Source organism: Macaca fascicularis, chromosome 15 (genome assembly GCF_037993035.2).
Source record: "Macaca fascicularis isolate 582-1 chromosome 15, T2T-MFA8v1.1".
Classification (NCBI taxonomy): Eukaryota; Metazoa; Chordata; class Mammalia; order Primates; family Cercopithecidae; genus Macaca; species Macaca fascicularis.
The window spans coordinates 124,396,406-124,413,841 of record NC_088389.1 but is presented as its reverse complement, the minus strand read 5'-3'; the positions used below and the strand labels follow the sequence as shown (position 1 = coordinate 124,413,841).

The window sequence follows — 17,436 nt, the reverse complement described above, 5'->3', positions numbered from 1 at the left end:
CGAGTCTGGGAGGTCAAGGCTTGCAGCAAGCTGTGATCATTTCACTACATTCCAGCATGGGTGACAGAATGAGACCATCTCAAAAACAAAAACAAAAACAAAAAGGAGGGCGATCCTGAGCAGTTAATTGTCTGTAAAAAGTCACACAAGTGTTTACAAAAATGGAAGAGCTGGAAATGGCTCGCATTAGCTTTATTAACACATCTGTAAATGATCGTCCAATGACCACATTATTGCTAATGAGAAATGAAACTAAGAACAAATCATAGTAATTACAAATGAAAAATACATCTAATACTGCAAGGATGGGGATAAGTATGACTTAAAAACCACAAGTTTTGAAGTATGTAATGTTTTTATTGAAAAGATGTGTAACAAAACATGTAACACCATTACCCCATCAAGGAAATCATTTTCATTTTATTGACCTTCCAGTTCTTATACATATTAAACAGACAAATCACTGTTACATACCATAATGAGCAGCAGCTCAATTACCCATTCCCACACCATGCAATTCCATCCCAACAGCCCCAAATTTTAAATCCAGAAGACAAACCTAGAAACATGGCAAGATAAATATTTACAGTGTAGAAAAACAGCAGTATTTCAAGTTTTGTTAAATTCTTTCCTTCAGACATAATGTAGACATCGAGACAAGAGAAACCTGAGCAAAAACAAAACCATGCTTTCTAAACTTTCCAGTGACCCCAAAAGGGAGAGACACCAGCAACTAAGTATACTTCAGAAGTCTCAAATTCTCATTAGTTGACTTTCAGTTATCAATGTCAGCACCATGCTGCAGTTTATAAATCCCTAATGCAAACACTGCTCTTTGGTATTCTTGTAATGTTTTCATTTGAGAAAACCTACAGAAAGAACTCTGCTTACACCAAAGCAAAGTAGCAAGGAAACAGGTTACCGTTGAATAATAAGGCCCTAAGAAAGGCAGCAGGTCGTATAGTTACCTCCTTGTGGGCAAAATCCCTGCCCTAAAACTATGCAACCTACTACCTCTTCCTAGGAACCCATTTTTTTTTTCTTGCTGGTCTTCTACTTGGCAGATGCACTTCAAATTAACCTGTTAAATTAGGTCATGTTCTTTTGAGTTTTGGTTCAAATTCAAACTAATCAGAATTCTTTCACTCATGCTTTTGAAAAGTTATCTGGCCATATATGACCTTGGTAAAAAGTCGCAAATATATTTGCTTAAAATGCAACCTCAAGTCACAAAGGAATAAGAAAGTAATCTAATTACATCACAGGATGTAAGCCAGTAGTCTAACACTCAGCCCACCACATATTACTGGAGTCCTGGACTTTTAAACATTTAATTATTTTTATTTATTTTTTTTTTACAGTGTCTCGTTCTGTCACTCAGGCTGGAGTACAGTGGTGTGATCTTGGCTCACTGCAACCTCCACCTCCCGGGTTCAAGTGATTCTCCTGCCTCAGTCCCCCAAGTAGATGGGATTACAGGCGCCCACCACCACACCCAGCTAATTTTTTGTATTTTTAGTAGAAACAGGTTTTCACCATGTTAGACAAGCTGGTCTCGAACTCCTGACCTCAGATGATCCACCCGCCTCGGCTTCCCAAAGTGCTCGGATTACAGGCATGAGCCACCACGCCCGGCCTAATTTTTGTATTTTTATTAAAGACAAACCACCAGCTGGTCAGGATGGTCTTGAACTCCTGACCTCAGGTGCTCCGCCCACCTCAGCCTCCCAAAGTGCTGAGATTACGGGTGTGAGCCATGGTGCCCAACCCAATTACCAACATTTAAATATCAAATTTCATAAAATCTCCAGTCTCTCCTGGTAACTGGAAAAGTAGGTGACAATGTAAACCCTACTTGCTATCAACCACAGCAAATTAATTTACTGTATTTCCCAGTTACAGCTAGCCCCTCCTGGGCCTCTGATGGTATTTGTTTTTGACCCCTGAATTAAAGTAAACAGAAACAAATTCTGATGAATTTCATCATCATTAAAAACAAGCTTTTAGTCACTCTATCCATAAAGGCACTTTTAAAGTTTTATTTCAATTTACTTACTCTGCTTAGCTAATAATGTCCATACGTAATTAATATATAAATTAATTTTTCTGCAGGGCTTAGTTTAATTATTAAAGATACGTTTCCAACTGAAGGTGGCAACATTATGCTGGAAGAACATGTGTCAGAAAAACCACAAAATTTCATGACTGTACTTGCTACACTTTCACCAAAAGAGTTATACGTATTTTCAATTCACAAAGATTAAGCCAAAGAGAATTCTTAGAACATTCTCACTCTTCTTTGGCACATCAAAAGGCAACAAATGTCATTTTCTCCCATGTTTTTATGTGCAGTTTAGAGCAAAGACCAATTATCTATGCAGCTGTCCACAGTGGATAAAACAAAAGGCATAAATTTGGTCCCGAGTAAGTCACCTGGGTTGGGCCCATCCAAATAAGTCTGATGTTGCTACTCCCATGAAAAGTACCAATGGCACTGCACAGTGATTATCTTAGATATTAAAGATAAACAAAAATTTCTCCTTAAATTTCCATTTATTAGAAATGACTGGAGAGGGAGGAACTTCTCCCTCACCTCCACACTGCCTCTTTTCCAACACAAAATAGTTTAAACAACATGCACTTAGAGAGCTTTTAGCCTTGCTTGTTGATTACAAGACCCAAGTTAAGAGTATGGCTTGCCCATCGGAGGAAAGCTAAAACATGGGCCTTCATGGATGTTAAAATTCAAGAAAACTTTTCCAGCATTTTTTCTATTTTCTTTAAAGCAGCAACCTACGGACTTCCCCATCTGACATTTTCAAGTGATTCCACTGTGTGAATGAAGGACTACTTCAGGGTTTGAGGACAAAGCTGAGATCTTAGCACTTACCAGTGAGCAAAGGTAGAACCCAGAGCCCATCTCCCATCTCTCCTTTTCCAGCTGCTGAGTAAAGTCTGGCTCAATCAACATATCAATGAAGCAGTGTTTACAACATTCTCCAAGACCACCCAAAACCCAAACTGGAAATAATCATGATTAATCCGACTCATTTGGCTCACACAGTGCCCTTCCAATATGTATTTACCTTTACCACCCAGGACCTCACCTTGGACATGTGTACCAGGATGTAAGGCTATAAACCTATTCACAATTCCAAAAGGGCCTGGTCCTCTAATTAAGATTTCCTGAAGGCTACTTACTTACTTTCTCTACTCATTAAGATTTTTGCTTAACTTCAAATTTCTGAAATATACCATATGTGAAAAATTTAAATGTTAATCTCTGTGCTACTGTACTATACTTGAACAGAGAAAATTAACTGATAAACGGTAAATACAGAAAGTCAAAATTAATTCTTCTGAGTTTTAATATCATCTAAATAAAAACAAAATAATGCAGCAAGTCTACTCCTCAGGGAAGGCAATAGATTGTATAGTTATCTCCTGAACAGGGTAAAATCACTACCCCACAACTATACAATCTACTACCTCACTCTGATAGAGCAATCTTTTCTTCTGGAATGGAAATTACAATCTCTTTCAAAAGAAAATGTCAACATAAAATTATCAGCATCAATCAAAATAAAAAAATACATTTATTCTGACACAGAGAAATAAGACAAGAAGCAAAAGGTATCCCCACCCCCATCCAGTGTACTTGCCACAGACTTTACCTCTAAAGTAATAAACTTACAGGCCATAAACAAATGCTGCACTACATCTTTTTAAGACAAGTTAATCTTAAATATTGTACAATTAGTTAACTGACTTTCTATGAGACCGCCTGGATGCAGACTTTTCTATCACGTTAGGAAAGACAGTAGATTGTATAGTTATCTCCCAGTGGTGGGTGTGACCCTAAAACTATACAACCTACTACCTCATCCCACAGTGAAGAGAACATCCAGGGTGAATGATGAAAAGGAATCATAGCTGACCACCACAGGAAGGCTTTTTTTTTTCCTCCTCGGTAATCTTGGTTTCCTGTGTGAGTGACAAGAAAAAAAACAGTATTAGACCATTCACTTATGTTGAAAATGAAATTTAACTCAACATTTTGGCTACATGCATAATCTATGCTGTGCTTTCTTTTCATTTCCTGTATTTCATTGATAGTATTTTAAATGCTTGGTTATCTGAATCCACTCCTAAAACCATGTATTTACAAGATTCAGAAATCACCTTCTTACCACCACCTTTTACTGAACTGTTGTTCTTATAGTTCCTATAAATGAAAATTTATGAAATAACTTATCCTTCAAGAAACAAAAAATCATTACAGAAAAACACAACAGCCTCTAATTAAAAATCCAATGACTTCAAAACCCAAAAGTGCTGTACATCATGCATAATCCAAATGCACCAATGTACAGATGATATAAAAAATACACACAGAGAGAAACTAATTTTTAAACGAACCTACTCATTTATCCCATGCCAGCAAACACGAAGTGGTCTTAATAGAACTAAATCAAAGATAATCACCTGGATCTGATTCAGGGTCAGGATTCTTTAGACAGAAAGGTAATACGTGCGCTGAAGGTAGAGTCCAAAATCTTTAATAACCCCAAGTAATCTAAAGTGTATTATTACTCTTTAATTTACAGACTTCATATTTAGGAGGTAGCTACTACAAAGATCATTTTTTAAGATAGGGACTACATTTATTTTGTAGTGATTTAGTAATCAAAAGCACTAATTTTTAAAATTGCAAAATGTAATAAAAAACATACGGCTCAGTATAGTAGAATTTAAAGTCTAGAAATAAACCCATACATGGGTCGACTGATTTTCAACCATGCCAAGACAATTCAACTGGGAATCGTTTTTTTGTTGGTTTTTTTTGAGATGGAGTCTCTGTTGCCCAGGCTGGAGTGCAGCGGCACGATCTCGGCTCACTGCAAGTTCCGCCTCCCGGATTCACGCCATTCTCCTGCCTCAGCCTCCCGAGTAGCTGGAACTACAGGTGCCCACCACCATGCCCAGCTAATTTTTTTTGTATTTTTAGTAGAGACGGGGTTTCACTGTGTTAGCCAGGATGGTCTCGATTTCCTGACCTTGTGACCAGCCCACCTCGGCCTCCCAAAGTGCTGGGATTACAGATGTGAGCCACCGCGCCTGGCCGGGAATCATTTTTTCAACAAATAACATAGAGACAGCTGTATATCCACATGCAAAAGAATGGATCTGCATTCTTCTTTGTATACTGGTGTGCAAAACATACCACATAAAAAAGTAGCTTAAAACAATCTAATTTAATGGTAAGCAAAATTATTTTAATAGATATTTCAAAGATATAACTCATAAGCACAAATGGCCAACAGGCACACGAAAAGATACTACATTACTCATTAGGATGGCTAATAAAATTAATGAAAGTGTTGACAAGGCTGCGGAGAAAACTGGAACCCTTAGATTGTTGGTAGGAATGTGAAATGGTGCAGCTGCTTTGGAGAACAGTGTAGACAAGTCAAACAGTTGTTGTAAGAGGAATCAGAAATACGTATTTGGTGTTTGTCTCCATCTGAAGATCCTGGCTGGCATACGGCTCCTAAAACCCTCAGAATTTCCCACGTGATGAATGTCTGTTTAATGTTACTGAGTTGATTGGTGCCTCCTATCATCCCCCCAGGAGGCTGATGGTCACCAGAAAGACCAAGGCGTGATTAGTGGGGTGGAACTTTCAGACTCACCCCCTCAACCTCCAGGTAAGGCAGAGAGGATGGAGAGTAGGCCAATCATCAAAGGCCAATAATGTAATCAATCATGCCTAAGTATGAAACCTCCACAAAAACCCCTTAAGTGTCAGGGTTTGGAGAGCTCTGAGTTGAAAAACACATCTTCTTGCCAGGAGGGTGGTGTAACCCTAACTCCATAGATACAGAAGCTCCTCTGCTAGGAACCCTCCCGGACTTCAGCTTAAGGACCTCTTCATCTGGCTATAATAAACCAGTGACAGTTAAGTGTCTTCCTGTGTTCTGTGAGCCATCCCAGCAAATTGTAGACCCAGTGGAAGAAGTTGTGAAACCCCCTAATTTATAGCTGGTTGGTTAAAAATTCAGGCGGAAACCTGGGACTTGAAACTGGCATCTGCAGCGGGTGCAGTCTTGCATGTTAGAGCCCTCAACCTGTGAGGTTTGTACTAACTCCAGGTAGTTTCAGAATTAAATTGAATTGCAGGACACTCTGTTGGTGTCGAGTTGAAGAATTGATTGTTGATGCTGGAACTGGTTGGTGATGAGTAAAAAACAGTTCACCGTATGACCCAGCAATTCCATTTCTAGGTATATATCCTAGAGAACTGAACGTAGCTGGGTGTGGTGGTGCAGGCTTATGGTCCCAGCTGAGTTACTCAGGAGGCTGAAGCAGGAGGATAGATCGCGCCTGGGAGTTAAAGTTGCAGGGGGCTGTAATCACACCACTGAACTCCAGTCAGAGCAAGAGAGTGAGACCCTGGCCCTCCCTGCAAAAAAAAAAAAAAAAAAAAGAGCAAGAGAATTGAAAAACCATGTACTCAAATGTTCACAGCATTACTCATTTAGAGTCAATAAAAACCAGGATTCAAATCCTGGCCCTACTACTAATTCATTGTCACTGAAACCTTGCAAAAGAAATTTAGCCAAAGTCCCTCAGCTTTCCTAGCTGCAGTATCAATGTGTCTGTAAGAAAAAGGGATTAATACCGTATATCCAAAATATGTAAGGCCCCACTACTTCATCATCTCTAGATGAAAACTGGTGCTAAGAAACTTAACAACTTGCCCCAAATTAGAGGAGACAGCACTGCATCACCAAACTATACTACATTTTAGACCATTTCAATTCATTTCAATTCTACAAGGCCAGGTTATGCAAAGTACGAACTTGCAGACACACTCGTCCCTAAACTCAGGCTCTTTATAAGCCAAAATATTTCCCATGAATCAGCACTGTCCTTACTTTTATTTTTCACTTTTTTATTTTTTTGAGACGAGGTCTCACTCTGTCGCCCAGGCTGGAGTGCAATTGTGTGATCTCGGCTCCTGAAACCTCCGCCTCCTGGGTTCAAGCAGTTTTCCTGCCTCAGCCTCCTGAGTAGCTCGGATTATAGGCGTGCACCATCACGCCCAGCTAATTTTTGTATTTTTAGTAAAGATGGGGTTTCACCATGTTGGCCAGGCTGTTCTCGAACTCCTGACCTCAGGTGATCTGCCTGCCCGCCTTGGCCTCCCGACGTGCTGGGATTACAGGCGTGAGCTACTGCACCCAGCCTAGTCCTTACTTTTAAAACAGTAACAGCCAAAACAAAAACAACAACAACAACAAAAAAACACAAAACACAAAAAAACAAAAATGGCTGAAAGAAAAAGCATCTGGTACCTCTACTACAATCCTCAACCGCTTACCAATTTTCTCAAATAAATTTTTTTTCCAACCTTGGTGTCACATGCTTACTTCGTATTGTTCTTTCTCAATCCAGCTATATAAATACATTATTGCTAGAAAGCACTCTGGTAATTTACATACCAAGTGCTATCACATGACCCTCAATTTTTTGAAAAGTATATGTATATAAATAATCCAATAAATAATATTGCTTACAAATCAATACTCTTACTCTAATGTGTTATTTTATTATATACATAAACTGATTTTATAATCTAATGGTTCCCAGCCTGCAGTTCAGAAAACACTGATTAGACCAAAAAGGTGAGGAAAAGCAATGTTCAGTCAGGGTGAGCTCTCATAAATACTGAACATAATCCATGAATTTATGGATTACAAGAACCCATGGAAATATTCATTTGGAAGTTAATTAAAAATCTTAACTAACTAATCACAACTATATAATGCTTGCCTCCTGGGAAAGAGTGGGTTGATAGCCAGTATACATTTAGTACTTGAAATTTTTCTGTCTACAGTTAATGCTGGCTCTCCATTTACTATGTCCTTGGACATATCATCTAATTTCTGGGCCTTTGTTTACTTCTTAGGCATGATACTACTAGCTAAATTATCAAAATTTGGGCCTTCTGATACTTATGTCTTAAAAAGTAACAAAAATACTTTTATTATCCACTTTCTATCGTTATTCACATACTACCTCAATCTATAGGTGGAACTACCCTCCCATTAAAAGTTATGGCAACTGGCCATGTGTAGTGGCTCATGGCTGTAACCGCAGCACTTTGGGAGGCCAAGGCGGGCAAATCATGAGGTCAGGAGTTCGAAACCAGTCTGGCCAATATGGTGAACTCCCCTCTACTAAAAATACAAAAATTCACTGGGTGTGGTGGCATGCGCCTGTAGTCCCAGCTACTCGGGAGGCTGAGGCAGAAGAACTGCTTGAACCCGGGAGGTGGAGGTTGCAGGCAGCCAAGATCACACCACTGCACTCCAGCCTGGGCAACAGAGCAAGATGCCGTCTCAAAAAAAAAAAAAAAAAAAAAAAAATATGGCAACTGGCCAGGCGCAGTGGCTCACGCCTGTAATCCCAGCACTTTGGGAGGCCCAGGTGGGTGGATCACATGAGGTCAGGAGTTTCAGACCAGCCTGGCCAACATGGTGAAAACCTATCTCTACTAAAAATACAAAAATTAGCCAGGCATGGTGGCGTGCGCCTGTATTCCCAGCTACTAGGGAGGCTGAGGTAGGAGAATCGCTTGAACCCAGGAGGCAGAGGTTGCAGTGGACCAAGATTGCGCCATTACACTCCAGCCTGGGCAACGAGCAAAACTCTATTTCAAATAATAATAATAATAATAATAAATAAATTTACAGCAACTAAAAGTCAAAATTCAACTTAGATGAAATGTATCTTCAACTTATTTTTTTCAGCTGAGCATACCAGTACAGGAAAATGGTTAACGGCAATGGTTTCTGGGTCAAGCAGCCAAGCAGCTACTCAGTGGCTGTGTTCTCTCATCGCCACTTGGGGGAACTATAACATCCACACCTCATGGGGCTGCTGTCAGGACTGTGATACACGCCAAGAAATTTAACGACTGAGAAGTTAACTCAATAAATGGCAACTGTACTTAATAAATTAATTTGACAAACTATCCTAACAGTAATTTTACCTTTCCAGATATACTTGTGATGGTTAAAAATACTATCAATTTAAAGCATACTACAAGCAGGCAAATCTATTACTTATAGATTTGTCTATATCTACATTTACATCAAGTTTTCATAACTAAGTCATTAACATTCACATTCCTAATTTCATTTTTGTAATGAGTTTGTTTTAAATTAACATAAAAATGGTATTTTTATGGTGTACGTAAAACAGGTTTATATTATGGCTAAATCAAGTTAATTAACGTATGTACTATCCCCACAGACTTATGGTGAAAACACTGAGGAACACATTCCTAACTTTAAAATATTTTTTAAAATAGCTTCTAATTTCTTAAAATACACTAAACTTTAGTCCAAATGCAAGCACACTCTACCTTTTAAGCACTTAATATCTAGTAAGAGTTTAAATTTTCTGAGCTAAGACATTTCCCTACACTTTACACTTTTACATTAATTTAAATACTCCTATAACAAAGTAGCTCAAAAAGTTCACAAGTAAAATAAACTATTTCCTCCAGTCTCATCTTTGTTTCATATTCTATAATCAAATACAAATCAAAGTTACAACACTGGCTACTATAATAGATTTCTTTCAAAATCAAATAGTTGGTTATCAACAATTATCTGACAATGATTTAGGCTGAGTATTACATTAATAAGCAAACTCTCCGATAGTATTTTGCTTCCATCGATAGAGCATGTGCAACACATGAGATAATGAATTATTCACATTTATAACTACGTTTCTCTAAAGAAATTTAACGTAATTCTAATTTAAGATTTTTATTTCTTATTCTATCAAACATTACACTAACCCTGAGATTAAGTTTGAAATGGCTAAGTACTAGGTCAGGTTTGAATGGCTAAGTACTAGGACTATTCCTTATTTCCTTTCACTTTTAGACACATAGCAGACACTTAAGATAGTCTTAAAGAATATCCAACTTGGCTGGCTTGTCTTGCTGACCATTATACATAAACCATTATTTCTCAACCCTTTAAAAATCTTCTGCCTTCCTATCCTCCATTACACTGTTATGTTCCTGGGTTGAAAAAACCACTATGTAATGTACACATCCCTCCAGCCAAGAAAAAAAGTAGGGTCTAATTATTTAATCTAGATTCCACAGTTTACTATAATTAACTGGATCCTTAGTAGGCAATTCATAGTCTATACTGCGCAAGAGTGAATTCATTAAGAAAAAAGTTCTCTTCTAAGCATTCGAGAATTATGTAAGTGGCCAATAAAAATGTGGGGTGGGTTTCTCAGGTGACCAAAAAAGTACTGTAACTTCCTGTTAATAAAAAATTCACACAAAGCAGAAAAATATCCTCAGGGGATTGCTTCCAGGATACTTCCTTCTCCCGGAGGAAACAAGTCCCTTATAAAATGTGTCATATTTGCATGTAACCTGCACACATCCTCCTATATAACTTAAAATACCTAATACGATGTAAAATTACGTAGTCACTATACTATATTGTTTTTGTTTGTATTATTTTTGTTGTATATACTTTTTTTCTCCAAATATTTTCCATCCGAGGTTGAATTCAAGGATGCAAAATCCTTGGACAGAAAGGCCAACTGTGCTTAACAGAAAAGCAAAATACTCCCAACTTGTATACATTATGTTATTGTAGAACAATCACCCAAAATGTCTTATTCTTAGAGAAGCAAAAGAAACTTAAAAGTATAGCTGTCAGCTGCCTCAAAATACTTCAATCTTGTATCTAGAAAGGGCCTAAGAAAATCACCTGATTCAGCCAGGAACCCAGTGCCTCACACCTGTAATCTTAGCACTTTGGGAGGCTGAGGAAGGAGGATCACTTGAGCTCAGGAGTTGGAGACCAGCCTGGGCAACCTAGTGAGACTTTGTTTCTATCATTAAAAAAAGAAAGAAGAAAAAAAAAAATCACCTAATGCAATTTCTTTACAATTGAGATGAAACTGTGGAGAGACAACATTTTTGACTATTTATCTGAAACTACAACTATTCAGCAAGAGAAATCTAATTTTAAAAAATCTAATTTTTTTTAAAAACAGTGCACTAAAACTGCACTGTTCATTTGTTAGCTGTTAGTCACATGTCACTACTGAGCACCTGAAATGTGATTAGCCCCAAGTGTATGTGCCACAAGTGTAAAACACAGTCTGGATTTCAAAGACTTAGTACCAAAAATAGAGTAATGGCTCTCATATTTTGTCTGTTTATTTAATGAAGTCCATTCTTAAGTGATTATACAATGCTCAGAACACCCACACAGGCAAAAAGCATATACCGATCAGTCCTGAGGTCACATTAGGCAATGCTGACAACTCACTACTGGGGATTCGGATTCTTCTAGTCTCATCTAGACACGGACAGATAATTGGCAATTAATACTCTGGGATGGAAAAGATCTCTTATGGTCTAAAGAAAAGCTTCGCAGGCTATTAAAAAATACTATGATTAAAACGCATACTAGTCATGGATGGCAAATTTATTTCCCAACTTGTGAAAACTAAAGTGAGCGGCTCATGTTCCTCGAAATATAAACAGCCCATTTAATACTCCTTAAAAAATATTAAACTATAATACCTTATACAATGCTATTAACGAGAAAAACACCCTACAGAATAAGTTTTTCAACTTTTGACGCTCAGCTTCACAGGATTATTTTGCAGGAATACACGTGTCGAGCTGCATCACCACGCTATTTTGTATTCAATTGAATATTTTCTACTTTTATAAAAACTCGGATCACCACCCACTAAAGTGACTTCATGACACAATGACTCAGGACCTACAGTTTCAAACACTAGTTTGGCGCTCTTAACACTCAGTAATTCCCATATGAGTAGAAGTTATACTATCTTAGCTATTAAAATAAAAAATACACAATGTCTAGTGTACTGCTCTCTAACCCAAGAAATGTCTAGTTAAAGGAACAAAATGACCTTAAGGTATAAACATTTGAGACTAACTTTTTAATACTTACTTCTTCACTCTGTAAAACTGAACGCAGTTACTTACACATTTTCGTTTTAGAAATGCTTTTGTTTCACTCCACTTTTCACACTTGCAAGATTCTTAAGGGTCTCAAGTTCAACAGAGCTTCAATTTAAGTGAGGGGAACCCACAGCCCATCTACACATAAAAATACTCTCTAATTGTCACTGCAATGTAACTATCCAAAAAAGTTAACTTTTTCCCTCACACTGTAATTGTACCTAAGTGATACATTTTAAAATGCTATTTAATACCACTGAATTCACAAGACGTCATGAAATTTGTCTATTCTCAAAGCTGAGGTTTCAAACTAAACTTTTAACAAATATGTATAATAAATCAAACATTCTCACAAAACCCAAAGTAACTTCCAAGTTTTCACTTCCCTAAGTACACGTACTTCCTGAATATACAGTAAATAAAACCAGGCCCTGCCAAACACCAAAAGAATTCTGGATATAAACTATTATTTCCTAAACTACACATAAATTTGGAATTTGACATTCAATGTTCTTACACTTCAGGCCAACAGAAATAAATGCAAAGGAATGCCACATGATGTTTTAACTTTAGGAACTGGATGCCAAGAAAGCAGTATTTATCAATGAGGTTAAAAAGCAAAACTCAACCAGTTTCCTGATTTACCTCAACATTTTAACATTCCCTGTCTTCTCTGCCTTTTTTCTTGTCTGCCCACCCTCTCATTAGTCAATTTTTTAAAAACCGGAAAGTTGAAAAATACATACCATCACCTCTGACACAGAATCTACTGTAAAAAGTTGAAAGACCGAAGGGCATTACTGGCCAAGGACATACAGGTTACCACATTCCTCACACTGGAGCCCGCCGGGGAAGTTTATTAGCAAGCCTTCTCCAGGCACTCCGTTCCAAGAGTTTGTAGTGTCGAGTCAAAAGGCCAGCGCTGTTTCCGGTGACACCGAGTCCCAAATCTCCAAGCCCCGTCCCCCGGGATACGATTTCCTCCCGCTCCCGCGTTCCCCTCCCCCTCGCCAAGGACGGCTGCCGCAGCGGACCTCCAGCCGCAGCAGCTGCTTCAGGAAGGGAGGCTGCACTTGGCCGCGGGGAGCAGGGGCATACAGCCAGCCACGACTCTCCCGCCCTCCCCGCCCGCGCCTTCCCGCCCCGTCCCCCCGCCCCTCGCACTTCCTACCTTCCCTCCTTCATCCCAACCCCCAAGGCCAAGGTCTCCCCGGCCCACAAACATGATAGCGGAAGTGACGTCAAAGGCACCTGGCGGCGCCTACATCCAGTCACGCCACAGTATGAGGCGGCGCCGGCCAACAGGCGCCGGCCGGAGGGCGGGCCTTCCGCCCGCCCCAAGTTTGATTGAAGCGGGGGGAAGGGCGGGGTAAGGAATGTGAAGAATGACCCCCCTCCCCCGCCCTGTCGGTGAGGAGCTGGGCGGGAAGCGGAGGGGGTTGGGGCCGGCCCCGCGGCGGCCACGCGGCACCCCTCCCCCGTGCCCCGAGCGCCCGCAACCTCCGCTCGCGACCCGCCGGCCTCCCGGGACCACTCACCCGCTGGAGGCGGCAGGCCGTCCCACGAGTCCCAGCCCGCGCTAGCCGGACGGGCGCGGGCCGGCCCACGGCTCTCCCATTCTGCCCACCCGCTGCCGCGAGTCTCAGGGAGAAAAAATGGCGACGGACCCGCGCTCGCCGCCGCGGCCGCCATACCCACCTCGCGCTCGCGGAGAGGGCCGTCGCCGCCGCGGGAATGTCCCGGCTCTCGGGCCCGCCGCCGCCGGGAGAGCAGCGCGCCAGGACCCGGATGAAGGCGCGGGCGTGCGCCGCCGCGGCGGCCTGAGGGAAACCAGCGCGGGCGCCGGGAGGCCGATGCAGGGGCGGGCGCCACGGAAAGCGCTCAAGCCCATTGGTGAAGCCGTCTGATTGAAGTGCGCGTCGCTCTTTCGCCTTGGCCTAGCTGAGCTCGTCCGTCCCCCCGACTGGAGGGCGGCGGCTGGGCCCGCCTCGCGCGGGGCGTCCACCGCGGGGAAGGCGGGTCTGGCCCGCCTACCAATACCATCTCCTTCTTTCCTATTGGAGGGCTGGGAGAGTGGCGGGAGTGGTGTCCTCCGGGCCCCGCCCTTTGCGCGTGATGGGCGGCTGTGTCACGTGGCCGCTGAACGCACTTCCCGCGGGGCGGGGCGGCTGCTTTGCTTCCTCAGGCTTCTGGGGCAGTTTACACGTGCGCGACCCGGAAGGTCCAAACGCTGTCCAGGGTGCAGCCTCGGGCCCTTCTCTGTCAGCTGACCCTGTGCCCTTCAGGAGGCCTTGGCCAGGCCAGCTCTCTGTGCCTCAGTTGGCTCATCTGTCAAATGGAGGAGTTGTGTCCGCCCAACCTTTTACTTTTATTCCTTTAAGTTTTGGGGTCTGAGAGTTTTTTTGTTACTTGTGTTTTCGAGACAGGGTCTCTCGTTCTGTCTCCAGGGCTGGTGCAGTGGCGCGGGTCACGGCTCACTGTAGCCCTGACACCCGCGCTCTAGAGATCCTCCCACCTCAGCCTCCCTGAGCTTTCTTTTGTTATCTTTTCCATCCCATGTTTTGAAGATTTTTGTCTTAAAACGTTTTTCAAAGCAATCCTTGATTTTCTTGTTTTAAAGTTAATCCAAAGCAGAGTTCATCCCCATTACAACTTTCACATGCTAGGACTCTGAAATCACTAGTTAAGGTACCGTTTGAGGTCTCTGCCAGTTCTAAGATTTTATGACTGAGAACCCCAAGACCTGGGCTCTTGCTCTGCTTTTAGTAATTCTTTGTGACTTTGAGCAACACTTTAAAAATTTGGGTCCTTATCTGTAATAGAACTATGGGAAATAGTACTTGACATGCTGTACGTTTACATTTATGATCTCAGGTGGTGATACCAGCTCCCCTTTTAGCACTCATGTTAGTGCATGCAGTAAGTGCCAAAGGAGTTTGTTTCGTTTTGTTGTTTTTGATGGGGACTTTATTTTGTGAGCTAAAGTGGACAAGAAACTAGAGGGGGGAAAACTTGAGCTTGAGCCATGGGTGGGATTTAGGGAGGACTTCTTGAGGTTGGAAGATGTATTGAGAAAGGAGAGAGCAGGCCCCAGAGCTGGATAGAGTACAGTTCAGGGAAACTGTGTGCTTATGCTGCAGGGGATGTGGAACTCTTCAAGGGCAGAAACTGTTTCGTTCCTGTCTATGCCAAGTACCTAGCACATCAGTAGGGCGGTATTAAATGAAATCTAATAATGATGAAGTAGGCAGAAGTGGGAAGAAAGTATGAGCAAATAAATCAGGATGTTGTTGAATATCAGAGTTAAAAGGTGCTGTGAGCTTCAATTAGAGGTTGGTAGTAGAGGCTGGTGGGCCAGTGTGTTTTAGAAGAAATTTATAACAAGAAGCCGTATAGCACTATGAGCCCTTCTGACATTTTCTTCATATGTTCATCGGAAACTTCTTGGTGAGTTTGCAAAGGTGCATATGACATACATTACCCTTTACCTTCCTATCTGTGCTTCATTTTTTACCCTTAAAGGCCAACTAAATGACCCTAAAGTGGAATCCATTTGGAAAATGTTAATGGATTTGCCAATATACATGACAACTGAATTTTAAAAAACTTTGAAGTTAAAAGACAAATAAAAATTGGCAACATTGTAAAAGTCTAAAAACATCTCTAAGAGACAAAACATTAATCTGAATGTCCAGTGGTTAAAAGCAAGCATCTGGAACCAGACTGCTGAGTGTGAATCCTAGTTCTGCCTCTTCCTAGCTGTACAACTATACACTGGGCAAATTGTTTATCTTTTCTGTGCCTCAGTTTCTTCATCTATAAAAGAAGGATAACAGTACTTACAGGCTGTTGAAAAGATGAATATAAACATCTTAAGAGCTAAGAACAGTGCTTGGTACACATAAGTACTACATAAGCATTTGCTAATATGTTATCCTTAATAAAGTGGATTTTTTTTTTCAAATCAGTAAGATAAAGTGAACACTCCTATTAAAATATGGTCTGTTTAAAAGGATGTGAACTGACAACAAAAGAAAATGGCAAATACATGTGAAAAGATGCTCATCCTCACTAGTAGTCAAATAAAGACAAATCTTTAAAAAACAAAGCGTTCTCATCTCTTAGTTGATCAGTGGCATTGTAGAAGGAAACACTGGAGGCATTAGTATAAATTTCTACAATTCTACGGGCCAATTTGGCAGCAAGAATCGGAATCTTTAAAAGTGTTCTTTAATCCAGCATTTAGCCCTGCTAGGAATTTATGCCTAGAAAATAACAGGACATACATACAAAGATCCTCCACAGGCATCATCTTGTTTATAGTAGCCTCAAATCACAACCATCTACCAGTACACCATAGGGAGTGCATAAATTATGGTCCAAACATGCCATGAGAAGGTATGATCATGGCCAGGCATAGTGGCTCACGCCTGTAATCCCAGCACTTTGGGAGGCCGAGGAGGGGGGATCACTTGAGGTCAGGAGTTTGAGACCAGCCTAGCCAACATGGTGAAATCCCATCTCTACTAAGAATACAAAAATTAGCCGGGCGTGGTGGCATGTGCCTATAATTCAGCTACTCAGGAGGCTGAGGTGAGAGGATCACTTGAACCCAGGAGGCAGAAGCTGCAGTGAGCCGAGATCATGCCATGGCAGGCCAGCCTGGGTGACAGAGTGAGACTCCATCTCAATTAAAAAGAATTTCAGCTTAAAATGTTCTTAGTTCTTCAACAGAACCAAGATACTGATGGTTGACAAATATCTACAAGTCAAATCAAAGCATTTGTAAACAACAGGGGAAACAAAATTCATTGAGCGGGAACTTTGTCTTGCTCTCTCTTGTGCATCCAGTCACCACCACAGGGCCTAGCACCCGACAGGCATCCAAGAGATACAGACATATAAGGCTGAGGCAGGAGAATTACTTGAACCTGTGAGGCAGAGGTTGCAGTGAGCTGAGATTGTGCCACTGCATTCCAGCCTGGGCGACAGAACGAGACTCTGTCTCAAGGGAAAAAAAATTAAAAAAATAAAAAAGTTCTGATTGTAATGTAGATCTATATTTATTGATATGGGAAGATTATCAGGATATGCTATTTTTTTTCTTTTTTTTTTTTTTTTTGAGATGGAGTCTCACTCCATCTCCCAGACTGGAGTGCAGTGGTGTGGTCTCTGCTCACTGCAAACTCCGCCTCCTGGGTTCAGGCCATTCTCCCGCCTTAGCCTCCTGAGCAGCTGGGACTACAGGTACCCGCCACCACACCCGGCTAATTTTTTTTTTTTTTGTATTTTTAGTAGAGATGGGGTTTCACCGTGTTAGCCAGGATGGTCTCGATTTCCTGACCTCGTAATCCGTCTGTCTCGGCCTCCCAGAGTGCTGGGATTAC

The 17,436-nt window shown here is 41.2% G+C and overlaps 1 protein-coding gene and 1 long non-coding RNA gene across 2 annotated transcripts; both read right to left on the bottom strand.

Annotated features, from left to right (window-relative positions):
• Positions 1-336: 336 nt before the first annotated feature.
• Positions 337-13,871, bottom strand: LOC135967493 (uncharacterized). The gene has a single exon (XM_065530837.2). The coding sequence runs from the start codon at positions 13,739-13,741 to the stop codon at positions 13,217-13,219; it is 525 nt and encodes a 174-aa protein (XP_065386909.1). The 5' UTR covers positions 13,742-13,871; the 3' UTR covers positions 337-13,216.
• LOC135967494 (uncharacterized) lies at positions 337-13,871 on the bottom strand. Its single transcript, XR_010581651.1, has 2 exons — positions 13,748-13,871; positions 337-6,463 (listed from the first exon to the last, which is right to left on the bottom strand). It is a non-coding gene; the product is annotated as an uncharacterized lncRNA (long non-coding RNA).
• Positions 13,872-17,436: the final 3,565 nt, after the last annotated feature.

What these genes read in the sequence shown, in the direction of transcription:
- LOC135967493 (XM_065530837.2), bottom strand. Translation starts at nt 13,741, where the DNA reads ATGGCGGCCGCGGCGGCGAGCGCGGGTCCGTCGCCATTTTTTCTCCCT.